The sequence below is a fragment of the Melanostigma gelatinosum genome, assembly GCF_949748355.1.
Source record: "Melanostigma gelatinosum genome assembly, chromosome: 20".
In the NCBI taxonomy this organism is placed as follows: domain Eukaryota; kingdom Metazoa; phylum Chordata; class Actinopteri; order Perciformes; family Zoarcidae; genus Melanostigma; species Melanostigma gelatinosum.
The window spans coordinates 17,913,078-17,927,619 of record NC_136653.1 but is presented as its reverse complement, the minus strand read 5'-3'; the positions used below and the strand labels follow the sequence as shown (position 1 = coordinate 17,927,619).

General features: G+C 42.7%; 2 protein-coding genes across 8 annotated transcripts in view; one reads left to right on the top strand and one right to left on the bottom strand.

The window, feature by feature from the left end:
• Positions 1-70: 70 nt before the first annotated feature.
• pdss1 (prenyl (decaprenyl) diphosphate synthase, subunit 1) lies at positions 71-4,089 on the top strand (the record flags this gene model as incomplete). Its single annotated transcript, XM_079292544.1, has 11 exons — positions 71-229; positions 960-1,027; positions 1,266-1,401; positions 1,517-1,647; positions 1,774-1,915; positions 2,004-2,115; positions 2,538-2,647; positions 2,739-2,819; positions 2,977-3,090; positions 3,189-3,269; positions 3,539-4,089. 11 exons carry the CDS (start codon positions 71-73, stop codon positions 3,677-3,679), a joined length of 1,275 nt encoding a protein of 424 aa, XP_079148670.1. The 3' UTR covers positions 3,680-4,089.
• Positions 4,090-4,158: 69 nt separating this feature from the next.
• abi1a (abl-interactor 1a) overlaps positions 4,159-14,542 on the bottom strand; it is a 40,843-nt gene continuing 30,459 nt past the window's right edge. For 2 of the 7 annotated variants that reach the window (XM_079291993.1, XM_079291994.1), the window contains 5 exons: positions 14,387-14,521; positions 11,260-11,541; positions 8,902-8,985; positions 7,817-8,005; positions 4,159-5,706 (listed from right to left, as the gene is read on the bottom strand). In XM_079291993.1, coding sequence (XP_079148119.1) covers positions 5,531-5,706; positions 7,817-8,005; positions 8,902-8,985; positions 11,260-11,541; positions 14,387-14,521 — 866 coding nt within the window. In that variant the 3' untranslated portion in view covers positions 4,159-5,530. The remainder of the gene's footprint in view (positions 5,707-7,816; positions 8,006-8,901; positions 8,986-11,259; positions 11,542-14,386; positions 14,522-14,542) is intronic. The other 5 variants (XM_079291996.1, XM_079291997.1, XM_079291995.1 and 2 more) reach the window with 4 other exon arrangements.

Sequence of the window (14,542 nt, the reverse complement as noted above, 5' to 3'; positions counted from 1 at the left end):
CGTTGCGGACTTCCGGTTCCGGTGACGCAACTATATAACCTGCCGTCTGACGCCCAGACGCTCCGGGAACATGGCGTGCCCGTGGCTGAGGCAGTGCCGGAGGTGGAGTACGAACTGTACGAGCAGGAGTCTATTAGAAACCTTGAGGCACTTTAACGGCCGGTCCGTGCCCACGTTCTCCACCGTCTGTCTCCGGCGGACATCATGGAGCTCCGGGCCGGGGAGCGAGGTGAGTTGGCCGGCTGAGAATCCAGGAAGGTCACCGCGGAGCTCTCAGTTTGAAAAGTGAATGGTAGTCATTTTCTAGCTAACCGGCGTATCAACGTTACTTCACTGACTTTTTACGCAATGCAACATCAACGATTTTAACCATTTATTTATTTCGCAAGAGTGTCTCGTGTTTCGTAAGAATGTCCTGAATGAATGTGGACATGTTGACTTCTGGGTATGTTGTTGGCATGTGCAGAACTTCTTCAGCACCCATAAAGGTCAGGACCTGCGTCTAATGTTGCACAGACATGAATCTACTGCTGTCCTTTACTTTGATAGTTGTCTACTTTAAATCGAACCAACGTCAACGTCCATCTAGATGTTTTATGTCATTTATTTGTGACCCACATGCTACTTAACACTTAAGTGTTGACTTTTATGAAGACATTGCATGTTGTTAGTCTATCTGTTTACAGTTTCAGTACCTTTTGTTCAGCTTGTTGTTTTTAAGCTCCATGTCCATTTCTATCCTCATCCTAAGTACATTGAGCTGTATTGGTTAAGTATGTGTACAAATACACATAAACATATTTTGATTTCCAACAATAACAGTACAAATGCTAAAAAGAGTAAAAACTACAAGATTTCCACCACCTGTTTGGGGTCAATTGTTCTGTTGACTCTGTTGGCCTTTAAAGTATTTAAATAGTCTAAAATCCTTTTTGGTCTCATGTCCTCTGTTGCTTCAGGGGCAGCCATCGGCTCTACCGACACAGATGCTCCCAAAAACCTTCACCTCCACCACATCTCTACCCAGGTGAGTTATCATAACCAACAACTATTTACAGCAGTTGTGCACATAAATGTGACGGTCACCGTATTAGCACATTATACCTTAGCAATTTTGGTTAAATCTCAAGCAATGTAAGATTTATATCACATGAAATTGTTGTAGTACCAAGGATCTACGGTTGTAGGTATAACAATACTATAAATAGTAATTACCTTATTTTCTGTATATATATATTTGACAGTTTGTTTGTCTTTGTCTCCAGACACACTTCCCGGCTGCTGAATCCAACACTACAGTCTTGCTGTTGCAGACAGAACGTACACACTGACGTGAAGCTGAAGGACCCGTTCACATTAGCACAGAAAGATTTAACAAATTTATATGATGACATCAGAAAGGTACTTTCTCTAATACAGAGAGCGTTCTTACTATTGTGTCCCTACATGTGAAACGCATAACAAGTGAGCCATCCAAGATATTTGTTATAAATGATTTTATTCCCCTGCCTCACAGGAGCTATTTGTATCCAGAGAGGAGCTGAAGTCGCTCTGTGACTACTACTTCGATGGGAAGGGCAAAGCCATACGACCGATGATTGTTGTCCTAATGGCCCGGGCGCTCAACGCTCACAGCAACAGAGCCGGGTAAGCTGTGGATCCCTCCAGATCTACTATGTATTTACTGCTACTGTTAACCCCAGGATGCACCACACCCTGTGATAAAGCACAGTCCAGGTTTTTATTTCCTCTGTCGGTCCGTGTCCTCCGTAGAGATTTGCTCCCGGGGCAGAGGACCATAGCTATGATCGCAGAAATGATCCACACTGCCAGCTTGGTGCACGACGATGTCATCGACGGATCAGATAAACGACGGGGAAAGAGAACCATCAATGAGGTGTGGGGGGAAAAAAAGGTAAGAGAAAATAAATATGCTGGAAAACATTTATTTTTCTCTATACTACTTCATTTTAAGGATATACATATTTATTTTTTATCTCAAGGCCATCTTGGCTGGAGATTTCATCCTTTCGACTGCCTCCATGGCCATGGCTCGTATTGGGGACAACACAGTCGTAAAAGTGATGTCGCAGGTGATGGAGGATCTGGTGCGAGGTACAGAAATTCCATTGTTCGTGCCACCTTAGTAATAAAAGCTGTACTTGGTAGTTTTTTCTTTTTTTCTTTTTTAAAGCACATTGGAAGCAGTTTAAATAAAGTTAAAGTCAAATAGCATTAAAAACCATGATAAGAACTACCTAAAATGACAGAAACCATCTGTGGAAGAAATGTATTCGAGATGTACTTAGATTTTTTTATTTAGTTTGGCTCATGTCCCATCTGCTAACATGGAAGGAGTAGAGCTTATATTCTATACTGCAGCCAGCCACCAGAGGGCGATCTAGATGTTTTGGCTTCACTTTTGGGGAGCTGTCATGTCGCCCATCTTTAAATACAGCTTAGGGTCACAACCCAAAGTCTGCTTGTACAGTACGTCCATTACCAAACTCCCTAATCTGTAAACTCTGGGCTTCCAGGTGAATTCATGCAGCTGGGCTCCAAGGAGAATGAGAACGAGAGATTCAAACACTACCTGGAGAAAACCTTCAAGAAGACGGCGAGTCTCATTGCAAACAGCTGTAAAGCAGTATGTACGTTCTGTTTCACACAAATATCACGGCGCAGAAGAAGAGACTGTTTCTACTCAAATGTTCTTTGTCTCTTCTGTGTCATCCAAGGTGTGCGTTCAGGTAACGTCTGATCCGAAAGTTCATGAAATAGCCTACAAGTATGGGGAGAACGTTGGCATTGCATTTCAGGTAATTTCTGCTTTAGTTTCTGCTTTAATCTTTTTATTTTACTCCTTGCAAGCTAAAGCATGTAAAACATAAGAAACTCCTCTACTGGAAGGATATCTCATCGATTCAGGACATAATTCTGTCTGATTCTATGGGTTAATTCCTCTCTGACCTGTAGCTGGTGGATGATGTCTTGGACTTCACGTCAGGAGCCAGCCACCTGGGGAAGCCCTCGGCTGCAGATCTCAAACTGGGCTTGGCCACCGGGCCGGTCCTGTTCGCTTGTCAACAGGTGAGAGTCGGTCATGCATGTGTCGTAGAAACTACATTTAAATGAAGCTACTGAAACACACAGTCAGCCTTTACATCAATTTCCTTCTCCCTTTCCAGTTCCCTGAGCTCCATGCGTTGATCATGAGACGCTTCAGCTCTAAAGGAGACATAGATCAAGCCTGGCAGTACGTCCTGCAGGTATGACCAGCAACACACTGTAAAATGTGTACATTCAATGCTTCCTGGTATAAGTTTCTACCTAAACTAGACGTTTAAAAACATCTGCTTCCTGCATGAGACACTTTTTAAATGGGGTAGATGAATATAAAAAATTAAGTAATTTGTATTAAGTAAACATTGTGACCAAAACCTTAGCTAAGCTTTCAGTTGGTGATGGAGGCTTTTAACTTGTCGTTATTTGCACTTTGTATAGAACAGTAAAACAATATTTCTTCTTCTGTTTTTAGAGCGACGGCGTGGAACAGACCAAATGCCTGGCTGAGCGCTACTGTCAAGAAGCCATCAGGCAGATCAGTAAGCTCCGGCCGTCGGCAGAGAGAGACGCCCTCATCAGGCTCACTGAGATGGTGCTCACCAGAGACAAGTGAACCTCCAGGAAGCACTTCAGGCAGCTGGCTGTGGAAAAACTAAAAAAAGACTCACCCTGAACTCTCAAACGTTTAAAAACCACGGGAGATTGGTTTGGAAGGACCCCTGGTGCTTGTTTGCTACATACCATAAATAGATACACTTTGTTTTAGTGCAACTCGAAACTTGAAATTCGCAGACTTCTGACTGAATTTGTTCTTACATGCTAGTGTTGAGCCGTGGCGGCGTTGCGAAATCTGTAAATCCAAACAAACTGTTATCTGTTCGTTTGGATCGATGTAAATTATTATTTTTCAAGATCCGTCCACACCTGAGGCCAAACAGTCGTGTCTTTGTGACATGTTATTAAATGAGAAGTGCCCTGTCTACACGAAGGCCTTAACATCGTCAAGGACTGTGTGATCAATAAACCTGCAATTGTTTTTTCAATCTGTGCTTTTTTGATTTCCACCAAGTGACCACACCATGCATGTTGTACATAGAATTGTTTATTATAAAAGACTGTACATTACTTTTTCAATCAACATTATATGTACAAATGAAGGGCAGACGGAGACAGATTTCAATATTTCTACCCACGAGCTTGAGCCGGAAACATTGTTTTTCATTTAATTTGAAATTTCTAAAGCAAGCAGGCAAAATATCAAGGCATAAGCTGCAGTATCCTGAAATGGTAAAAAATAAAAGAAGTCGTCGTGTTAGATGGTGCGTTCGAGGGCCGACAGGAACGATGAATTCTAGACCTGAGTGACAGCTGATGATTTTAAAATATGTACACCTGTGCAGCCCGGAGGATCTCATATTCAACGAGGTCCTTTAAACCCGGAGCAGGTCTGTGAAGGCATTAGTTGTTTATTGGTCTACGTTACATCTGCGGTGTCGGGCACGCTATCTATCCGCTGTTCTATCAGAAGCACAGTCACCGATGGATCCCACGGATTTGATGTGGATTAGTATAAAATAACAGTGATGTGACAATCTTTTAAAATGGAATGTGATCTCCTGCCTCAAACGGATGAGAAAGTAAATTCAGTTTAAATTTTTTAAGACCAAATGCAAAGTGTCATTTAGGACGCGTGAGACCATGTGGGGGAAGCTTGAGAATTTACTTCAGTCTAAAAACGTTCAGTGATTTCAACAGTGTAATAAAAATAAAAGGTGAATACATTTACAACATAATAGAAGCAGAATGGCAATAAACTTAAGATTACATTATATCTCTTAACATTTTGCATGCTTTAATGCAAAGACTGATTTTCAGGAGTAATTGTACTTTTAATTGGTGAGTTATTGACAGGCCATCCTATTTAACGAATGAGGGGGTCGAGGAGGGCGCCACTTCTAATCATATAATCGACATTCACTGAATTCACATTACAGAAACCCCGAGCGGCTGCAGCTCTCGTTATGTACAACTGACAGTAGAAACACTTCGACTGAAGGAGTTTTATTTGTTCCATCAAATCTCATGTTCACAAAAAAAAAAAAAAGGACTTTGACTCGCTAATATTTTTTATTTTTTTTGTCCAGGCAAGATGATGTCGTACATCCTTCAGCTGTGTGACCATCGTCTTATGAGTTCAACGCGTGCAGTCCAATTCTTTAGAAGCATTTTGTTTTGTACATATTCCATAAAAGTCCCCAACCCGCCCATATAACACCAAAAAATAAACTCAATAGATATTACTTTTCATTTTATTTGCAATCGATAAGGGAAAGAAGATTCTGTCATATCAAAAAAAAGGGGGGAGATCATACAGTTACGTCTATCTCAGGAGTCAAGAATGTCGGCGGTCAGTCTCTCAGTGGATTACGATACGACTGAATAAATAGACTTTACTCTTTACTCCTCAGTCCACGTAGTGCATGATGGACTCCACGTAGTTGCCAGGGAACAGCCCGGTGACACCGCCGGACACGCCCTCAAACCAACCGTCGTCGTTCTTCTTGATGACGTAGATGATCGCCCCCTCCATGAAGCTCAGCTCGTCGTCCTTGTCCCTGTTGTAGTCGTAGACGGCCACCACTGAAGAAAAACAACAACCCGGAAGTCAGACGCTTGTTAAGTAGAGACTAGTACCTCTAGTATCCAACGTTTGTTGTTAAGTAGAGACTAGTACCTCTCGTACCCAACGTTTGTTAAGTCGAGACTAGTACCTCTAGTACCCAACGTTTGTTAAGTCGGGACTAGTACCTCTAGTACCCAACGTTTGTTAAGTCGAGACTAGTACCTCTAGTACCCAACGTTTGTTGAGTCGGGACTAGTACCTCTAGTACCCAACGTTTGTTAAGTCGAGACTAGTATCTCTAGTATCCAACGTTTGTTGTTAAGTAGAGACTAGTATCTCTAGTATCCAACGTTTGTTGTTAAGTAGAGACAAGTATCTCTAGTACCCAACGTTTGTTAAGTCGAGACTAGTACCTCTAGTACCCAACGTTTGTTAAGTCGAGACTAGTACCTCTAGTACCCAACGTTTGTTAAGTCGGGACTAGTACCTCTAGTACCCAACGTTTGTTAAGTCGAGTCTAGTATCTCTAGTACCCAACGTTTGTTAAGTCGAGACTAGTATCTCTAGTATCCAACGTTTGTTGTTAAGTAGAGACTAGTATCTCTAGTATCCAACATTTGTTGTTAAGTAGAGACAAGTATCTCTAGTACCCAACGTTTGTTAAGTAGAGACTAGTATCTCTAGTACCCAACGTTTGTTGTTAAGTAGAGACGAGTATCTCTAGTACCCAACGTTTGTCGTTAGGTAGAGACTAGTATCTCTAGTACCCAACGTTTGTTGTTAAGTAGAGACTAGTACCCAACGTTTGTTGTTAAGTAGAGACTAGTATCTCTAGTATCCAACGTTTGTTAAGTAGAGACTAGTATCTCTAGTACCCAACGTTTGTTGTTAAGTAGAGACTAGTACCCAACGTTTGTTGTTAAGTAGAGACTAGTATCTCTAGTACCCAACGTTTGTTGTTAAGTAGAGACTAGTACCTCTAGTATCCAACATTTGTTAAGTAGAGACTCGTATCTCTAGTACCCAACGTTTGTTGCTAAGTAGAGACTAGTATCTCAAGTATCTAACGTTTGTTGTTAAGTAGAGACTAGTAACTCTAGTATCCAACGTTTGTTAAGTAGAGACTAGTATCTCTAGTATCCAACGTTTGTTGTTAAGTAGAGACTAGTACCTCTAGTACCCAACGTTTGTTAAGTCGAGACTAGTACCTCTAGTACCCAACGTTTGTTGTTAAGTAGAGACTAGTACCTCTAGTACCCAACGTTTGTTGTTAAGTAGAGACTAGTACCTCTAGTACACAACGTTTGTTAAGTCGAGACTAGTACCTCTAGTACCCAACGTTTGTTAAGTCGAGACTAGTACCTCTAGTACCCAACGTTTGTTAAGTCGAGACTAGTATCTCTAGTACCCAACGTTTGTTGAGTCGGGACTAGTACCTCTAGTACCCAACGTTTGTTAAGTCGAGACTAGTATCTCTAGTATCCAACGTTTGTTGTTAAGTAGAGACTAGTATCTCTAGTATCCAACGTTTGTTGTTAAGTAGAGACAAGTATCTCTAGTACCCAACGTTTGTTGTTAAGTAGAGACGAGTATCTCTAGTACCCAACATTTGTTGTTAAGTAGAGACTAGTACCTCTAGTATCCAACGTTTGTTTTGTAAGTCGAGACTAGTATCTCTAGTATCCAACGTTTGTTGTTAAGTAGAGACTAGTATCTCTAGTATCCAACGTTTGTTGTTAAGTAGAGACGAGTATCTCTAGTACCCAACGTTTGTTGTTAAGTAGAGACGAGTATCTCTAGTACCCAACATTTGTTGTTAAGTAGAGACTAGTACCTCTAGTATCCAACGTTTGTTTTGTAAGTCGAGACTAGTATCTCTAGTATCCAACGTTTGTTGTTAAGTAGAGACTAGTATCTCTAGTATCCAGCGTTTGTTGTTAAGTAGAGACGAGTATCTCTAGTACCCAACATTTGTTGTTAAGTAGAGACTAGTACCTCTAGTATCCAACCTTTGTTTTGTAAGTCGAGACTCGTATCTCTAGTACCTAACGTTTGTTGTTAAGTAGAGACGAGTATCTTAAATGTTTTGGTGCTTTTGATATCCGGGAAGTGGTCGCGTGCACAAACCTTTCTCCACGTAGCTCTTGGGCGCCCACTGCGGGTCTCCGTCGGCGTACGGGTCGCTGTACTGCACCACGGACGCGTCCTCCTCCTCCTGGTAGTCCACTGGAGGAGGCGGCGGGGGTGGAGGGGAGTCATCGAACATGGGGATGTCGTCTGGGGGCGGAGGGGGAGGCGGAGTGGGAGTATCTGCAACTGATGGACAGAGACGGGAAAAGTGAGGTTATTTTGGGGTTGTCAGGTTATAAAAAGCCTCGAGGAGCACCGGTCAACTGAATCATGCAGAAATAATGACGAGTTTATGAAAGGACGGTATTTGAATGTTAAATTCATCAAGCAGGCAGCATCACCAGTTAGGACTTCACTTAATAAGATTATATGCTGTATGTTTAAGCCTCTTGATTTATCAACACTTGCATGATGTTAAATGATTCCATGCTGTGTCATGCTCTGAATTAGTAGGTTAGGTTTGTGTGACAGCATCCATGTGTTAGTTGTTAACAAATATCTACCGCAGAAATCTCAAGTTACCAATTCTCCCTGAACTGAATATTTGAATGTAATGCGGGTGTTTTGTCCAGCAGGGGGCAGTGAAGAGTCCAATCTTCTCCGGTTGTATTTTGCAGGGACCTCAGGCTCCATCTAAACATTATCATTCACCTCAGCTCAACCCTGCAGAGCTACGTTCAGCGTACAAACACTTCAGTCAGTGATCAAATACTCTGCATGAGACCAAATCACTGAAAACAACAGGTGGCTGCCTCAACTATCTCAGTTGGTGGCTTCTCCACTGCACATATTTAAAAACTGCCATGACAGTGACGTAGCTTTATTGCTACTTAGAAACAGTAGCAGTGCAGTTTAGTAGCTGAAGAGATAAATCTGTCTCCAAACAGCAGAAAAAATGACGGCACTCTAATGAGACCCATTCTTGGACGGTCCATTGCTGCTAAAAGGACAGACAGGGAAGAAGTGTTGGGGGGGGGGGGGGGGGGGGGGGATGAACAAGCACAATGCATGCTGGGTGTTCTAGAAATGGGAGTGGTTGCTACAGATGAGGAGGAAAAGTATGTCTTGGCCTCTTCACTTACTGCTCTCCTGCATCCTGGCCACAAAGCCAGTCAGAGGTATCTGTGGAGTCAGCTGTGGCATGGGGGGAGGAGGAGCAACAGACACTGAAAGCCCAGCAGAGAGGAAGACAGGAAGGCAGAGAGGAAGACAGAGACAGAGAGAGAGAGAGTGTGAGAGAGAGAGTGCACACAGAAAGAAGAGAGAAAGCCCATCAGTGACAAGAAGACAGTGTAAAGTACCTCAATCCCAAGCAAACAGTACTGACAGACGCAAGAACTGTGAGCGTGAACACGTCGTACAGAGAGAGTGATGTGCAACAGAAACAGAGTGACAGCGTCGTCTAATTAGTTCACCCGTCGACTCAAAGACATTTAATAAAGTCCAAATTTGATTTTTAAAGAATATATATTAAAAAAAGACCAATTATTGAATCAACAGATGAATTAAATGAACGGTCTGTAGCTGCAGCGTCTCCACAGATCAGACACGAATGCTGAGAAGTTGAGTGACGTCTGCGATGAGATTTCACATTCACATGGCATCTGGGGATCACTGAGGCCAGAGGATAAACTGAGGATTAGGCTTGATTTCTGTCCATCAGACAGCTCCCACGGTGAGAGGTGCTGGTGGCCAGAGGGAGGCGCTGTTTGCACTGCAGGTCCTTCAACCTCAACCCAGATCCCAGGCAAACCCGCTGAACTCAGATCTGTTCAGAGTGCTTTGAATCACGGCTGAGTAATCGAAATTATTTGACAAGATCACATTATGGCCTGCTGCAATTTCAAATCTCAGTGCGTGTCAAAATATCATTTTAAATTAAATTAAGTTGTGCAGCAGAGACGTCCTGACCTGCACAGCATCTACAGACTCAAAAAAAAACATTTTCTTTGGTACAGATCTCTGATTTAAATATGTTTTTCCATAAAAGTCTGAATAATTATGACTCATTAGATATTGTTCAGCCCTACTTCAAATTCTTAATTTATATTTAAAAAGGATGAGATCAATCCAAAGTTAGTGCCACAGAGACTGATCAAACACATCGAACCCAGGTGCTTCTGTGAATGCACGAGATGAGACACGACGTCGTCCTTCACACCCGGCATGAACGGCGTGTTCATGTCTGGTGTAAATGCACGCCGAGCACACTGTGACCGGAACGCGATCGGCCACATCTGGAGTCTGGCAGGTGGTGTTGTGATGGGATCTCAGCCAGGTGTGAATGCATAACATACAGTGTGACCACATTCTTAAGAGGGGGAAGAAAAATATATATCCTCCCGGCAAGTTGAAAGATCACTCAACTGCACTTCTTGCTGGTTTCTAAAGCGTTGAGTAACGGCAGAAGCTAAGAAGTCTTTTCTTTAAAAAAGTGACATTAATTAGAGGGATTCTGCCCGGACGAGTGTTGTTCATTTTAAAAACGGTTGTAAAAGCAAAGGCCCCCGGAACAGATGTCTTAATCTCTGCAATGTATCCAGATACGGATCACGTCATCACCACACCAAGTGTACGGTTTCAGACTTCGCATATATTGCTTACCGAATATATTGTGACTTTATATTACAAGCAGACATCGAGTCCAAGGACGAGGCGCTCTTGATGAATATTAAAGACATCCCACAGTCAGATAAAAAGCCTTAACCCGCACCATCAGACGTAGAGAAGTACCTCACCCACAAAATGATGAGCATCTTCGCAAAAATCTGTTGAAAACACGTCAGATGACCGTTTAGTGTTTTAAATATATTACGGTTTAAGCGAAGATGTGTTCGGGAAGTAGTGAACAGACTAATGAGTTTGTAAATGAATGTTTTGAGATAGTTTTGTTGTTGTTAAACGTGCTCTTCATTTACTTTTCCACGTTTGTCGTGTAGGCATTAAAAAGTCAAGGTAACACCAGCTGATTAATTAATGTACAAATGATCATTTTGGAGGTCAAGTACTGTGAGTCAGAAGTACAAAATATACTTTATAAATCTACAATCTTTAAGTCTACATTTTGAAATATATACATCTTGTATTTTCTGCTTTTAGAATACAGTCCAGGTGTTTCGCCAGAAACAAATAGAGAAGTAAGGTAAGTGGTTTATTGTTAAGTTGTTTACTGCGCATGTGGAGAGCTTAGAAAAAAGGAAAGTTTTAAATCAGACAAGGTGGGTGTTGTTTTGGACGTTAAAAAGTCAATAATTCTGGTCAATCTGGACCTTCAGACAGCAGTGACTCACTTGCAAAGATGAAATATTGGTCGGCGACTTCAAAGGTTAACTCACTTTAGTTCGTGACTGTGCATGATTTGGAAAAATGTGACGTTTTGTGCTTCGGGGACAGTTGAGGATCTATAAAACAGGCTGGGACTGGAGACAGACGGGCCTTACTTGAGTTCTGGCCATAGCCAGGAGTGCCTCCATTAATATGAGGCTGCTGTTGTTGCTGCTGCTGCTGCTGCTGCTGCTGCTGTAGCTGTTGCTGCTGCTGCTGCTGCTGCTGCTGCTGCAGCAAGGAGAACTGGGAAGTGACCGACGGCGCCCGGCGGTAGGTGCCCGTGGCCGAAACCATAGAGACAGAGGAGTTGGAGGGGTTGTGCCGCGAAATCTGCCGCGAGATGGTTCCAAACAGGGACATTGGAGCGGGGCCCAGACCAGGCCCAGGGGCCACCACTAGAAACACCCACAGACAAGGAAGGAAGGAGATAGGGAGGACCAGAGAGAGAAGGGAGGGGGGGGGTTAGACAGAGGAGACAGAGAGGGGACGAGGAGGGGGGGGGGGGGAAGCACCCAAATCATGAATCAACAAGGTTGTAAAAGATTATTTGAGCTTTTAAATACTGATTAGAGCCCCACACCTTATGAAAAGACAATCAACAACCAATTTGAGGAAGCAGGTGTGATAGGGAAGCAACACAGATCGTGATTCCATTCCATTTATATTATGTATATATTCATTTTTCTATGTATAAGAGCATCTGGAGCACAACTATTTATTTTGGGGATGAATAAAGTTGTTAAATATTTGAAGCCTGCATATAAAATCCTGCATACATATTTCAATGAAATGTTCTGAATATCAAAAAAAAAACACAGTTAAGAGAAAATATCATTTAAGATAAAAGAAAATAGTCAATATGATGCATGATGACACAGTTTCACAGAGATGTTACACGGGCGTACAATGAAAACACAAGAATCCTCAGAGGTCATCTGAATAGATCCTGCACATAGAACTGTAACATCAGTGTCGATCCAGTGAGCAAAGAGAAGCTGCAACAGAACAGACGGATCCCTTCAGGTTCACACGGATAGACAGAGAAAACTACTTCTTCACACACTCGTCAAAGACGTGGGTGCTATCGCAAGGAGGGCGGGGTGGACTTCATGATTGAGTCAATCTTTACACCGGGTGTCCAAGAATAACCAAATAATCTATGACGACAGCAGCATTATTATAACATTAAATCTATTTAAATATTTGAAGATGAAGAGTGCGAATGTGTGTGAGAAAACAAGAGGAAGAGATTTATTTTGGAGTATTTCCTGTTCACATTTCTAGATAACGTGGAGAGAACACGCAGGAGAGAACACGCTCTCAGATCGGAGAGGGTGGAACCGGAGGAGCAAACTAACTTCTCCACATACTGTCACCGGCAGAAGTAATTATAGCTGAACATGTGCATTGATGTTCCGAGGGTGAAAAGTGCATGTTTCAAGTGATCATCCTGCTCAAGATTACAGCACACACACACACACACACACACACACACACACACACACACACACACACACACACACACACACACACACACACACACACACACACACACACACACACACACACACACACACACACACACACACACACCTTTGCAGAGCTCTGACACTAAATCAAAACCAGTATCACTCAGTTTTTCAGAATCAATACCCCACGTATATATTAAAGCTCCATTAGGCAATATTGAATTACCCAGAAGTCATAGTTTGTGACATCAGCTGTGAGTCTAGCAGTCACAGAATTGAGTTTTGTATTTTAGTGTCCTGTTTTTTTTGGGAGCAATTACTTCTTAAAGGTGAAAGATAGGTAGCATTCTGATTGCCTCTCAATGGCTCTCAACATGGCGACGCCTGAGCCGGCATGCTCGTAGCTAACTGTGCTAACAGAGCTAGCGGTGTCGGGACGGCGTTATCGGCTGTACTTAGTGACTCCTAGCTCATTTCAAGGTCGCGGTTAACTAAATCAGGTTGCACCATTAACAGACGATGCGTTGTAAATGTAGGCATGACTTTGTTTCGATATGCAGACATGGAGAAATGGTGCTTTAGTTGAGTTAGTAAGTCTATTAGTCTAGAATTAAGGGGAAATAGCCAAACATGCAAGCTAGTGTAAGGTTGTTGGCTTGTAGTTGGTTGTGCATTCATAGGAAATAAAAAATGCAATTTAAAATCTTATTTTCCTTCTAAATCTAAACAGGTCACATGTTAGCAAGCTAACGTTAGCTCTGGCAGCTGGTTCAGTAAGCTACGCAACATCTGCATTTACTGGGTGTAAATATTATAAAACATAAAGATGGATCTGATGGAGCTCATGAGTGTGGTGCAACCTGTTTTAAATAAGTGATGCATACAGTTATTCACTTCGTAAACACTTGAACTATCACTCGAGGCTAAGTTTGGATTTATCAACAGCTGGTGCAACCGGCTCCAGATCGGCCTTCTTCAGTCCCAGAAATGATTTAAGAGAGAATAAAAGACATTTTCCCTGATGCAGCTTTAACCACCATCACTTTTCTTCCCACATTCTGTGAGTGCCTCAGTTTAGAGGGCTTGAATTTATGTTGTTAAATCATCATCTGGTCTGTCAGCGTGGATGACCCGTCTAGATATGCAGCAGATTGAGGTCAAATTTGTAGAGATTCTGAAGGCCGTAGGTGATACGAGACTTCTTCATTAGCCAATTAAAGCAGATAAGTGAAGAGCAAGGAAGCACCACCACCACTGAGGATCACATAGTATGCAACCGGTCTCCAAAAAGAAGCACATGCAGTCTGTTCACACTGCAAGCACGACTCAGCAAGTCAGTTCCTACAGAGCTGAACCACCAGCGGAAGCTCAACGTGTTTATCGACTGAAAAGCCAATCACATTTACAGCCTTCCTCATCCCCGAAATATTTACATTTCATTCAAACCTCGTGTGTTTTCAAACTTTACATTCAGACACTGGTAATAAAAAAGCTTGTAGAACAGTTGCATCCATGACTCAAGTTTAAAGTTAAGCATTACGTTTTTAATCCTTATTTTCATGAACTAACGAGTGGTCTTTACCAAGCTTTGTTTACTCATAAACCAGAAATAATCTTCCTCTTGCTTGCAGTGTGTACAAACAGTCAGAAACCCATCAACACCCTTATTTGTGCGTCTCCACCAGAAGAAGATCCCAGGAGACGTGATGATTATCCCAGCGTCCGGGCAGAAGAGGCCACAGGAGTGGCCTCGGAGGTCGAGGTGTCTCACCTATAGGTGGTGGAGGTGGAGGTGGTGGTGGTGGTGGTGGTGGTGGCGGGGGGCCGAACCCGGCCATAAGAGGAGGAGGAGGAGGTGGGGGTGGGGGAGGCGGAGGGGCTCCCGGGGGAGCAGACATGGGCGGGACTGAAAGGACATTAGTCACCA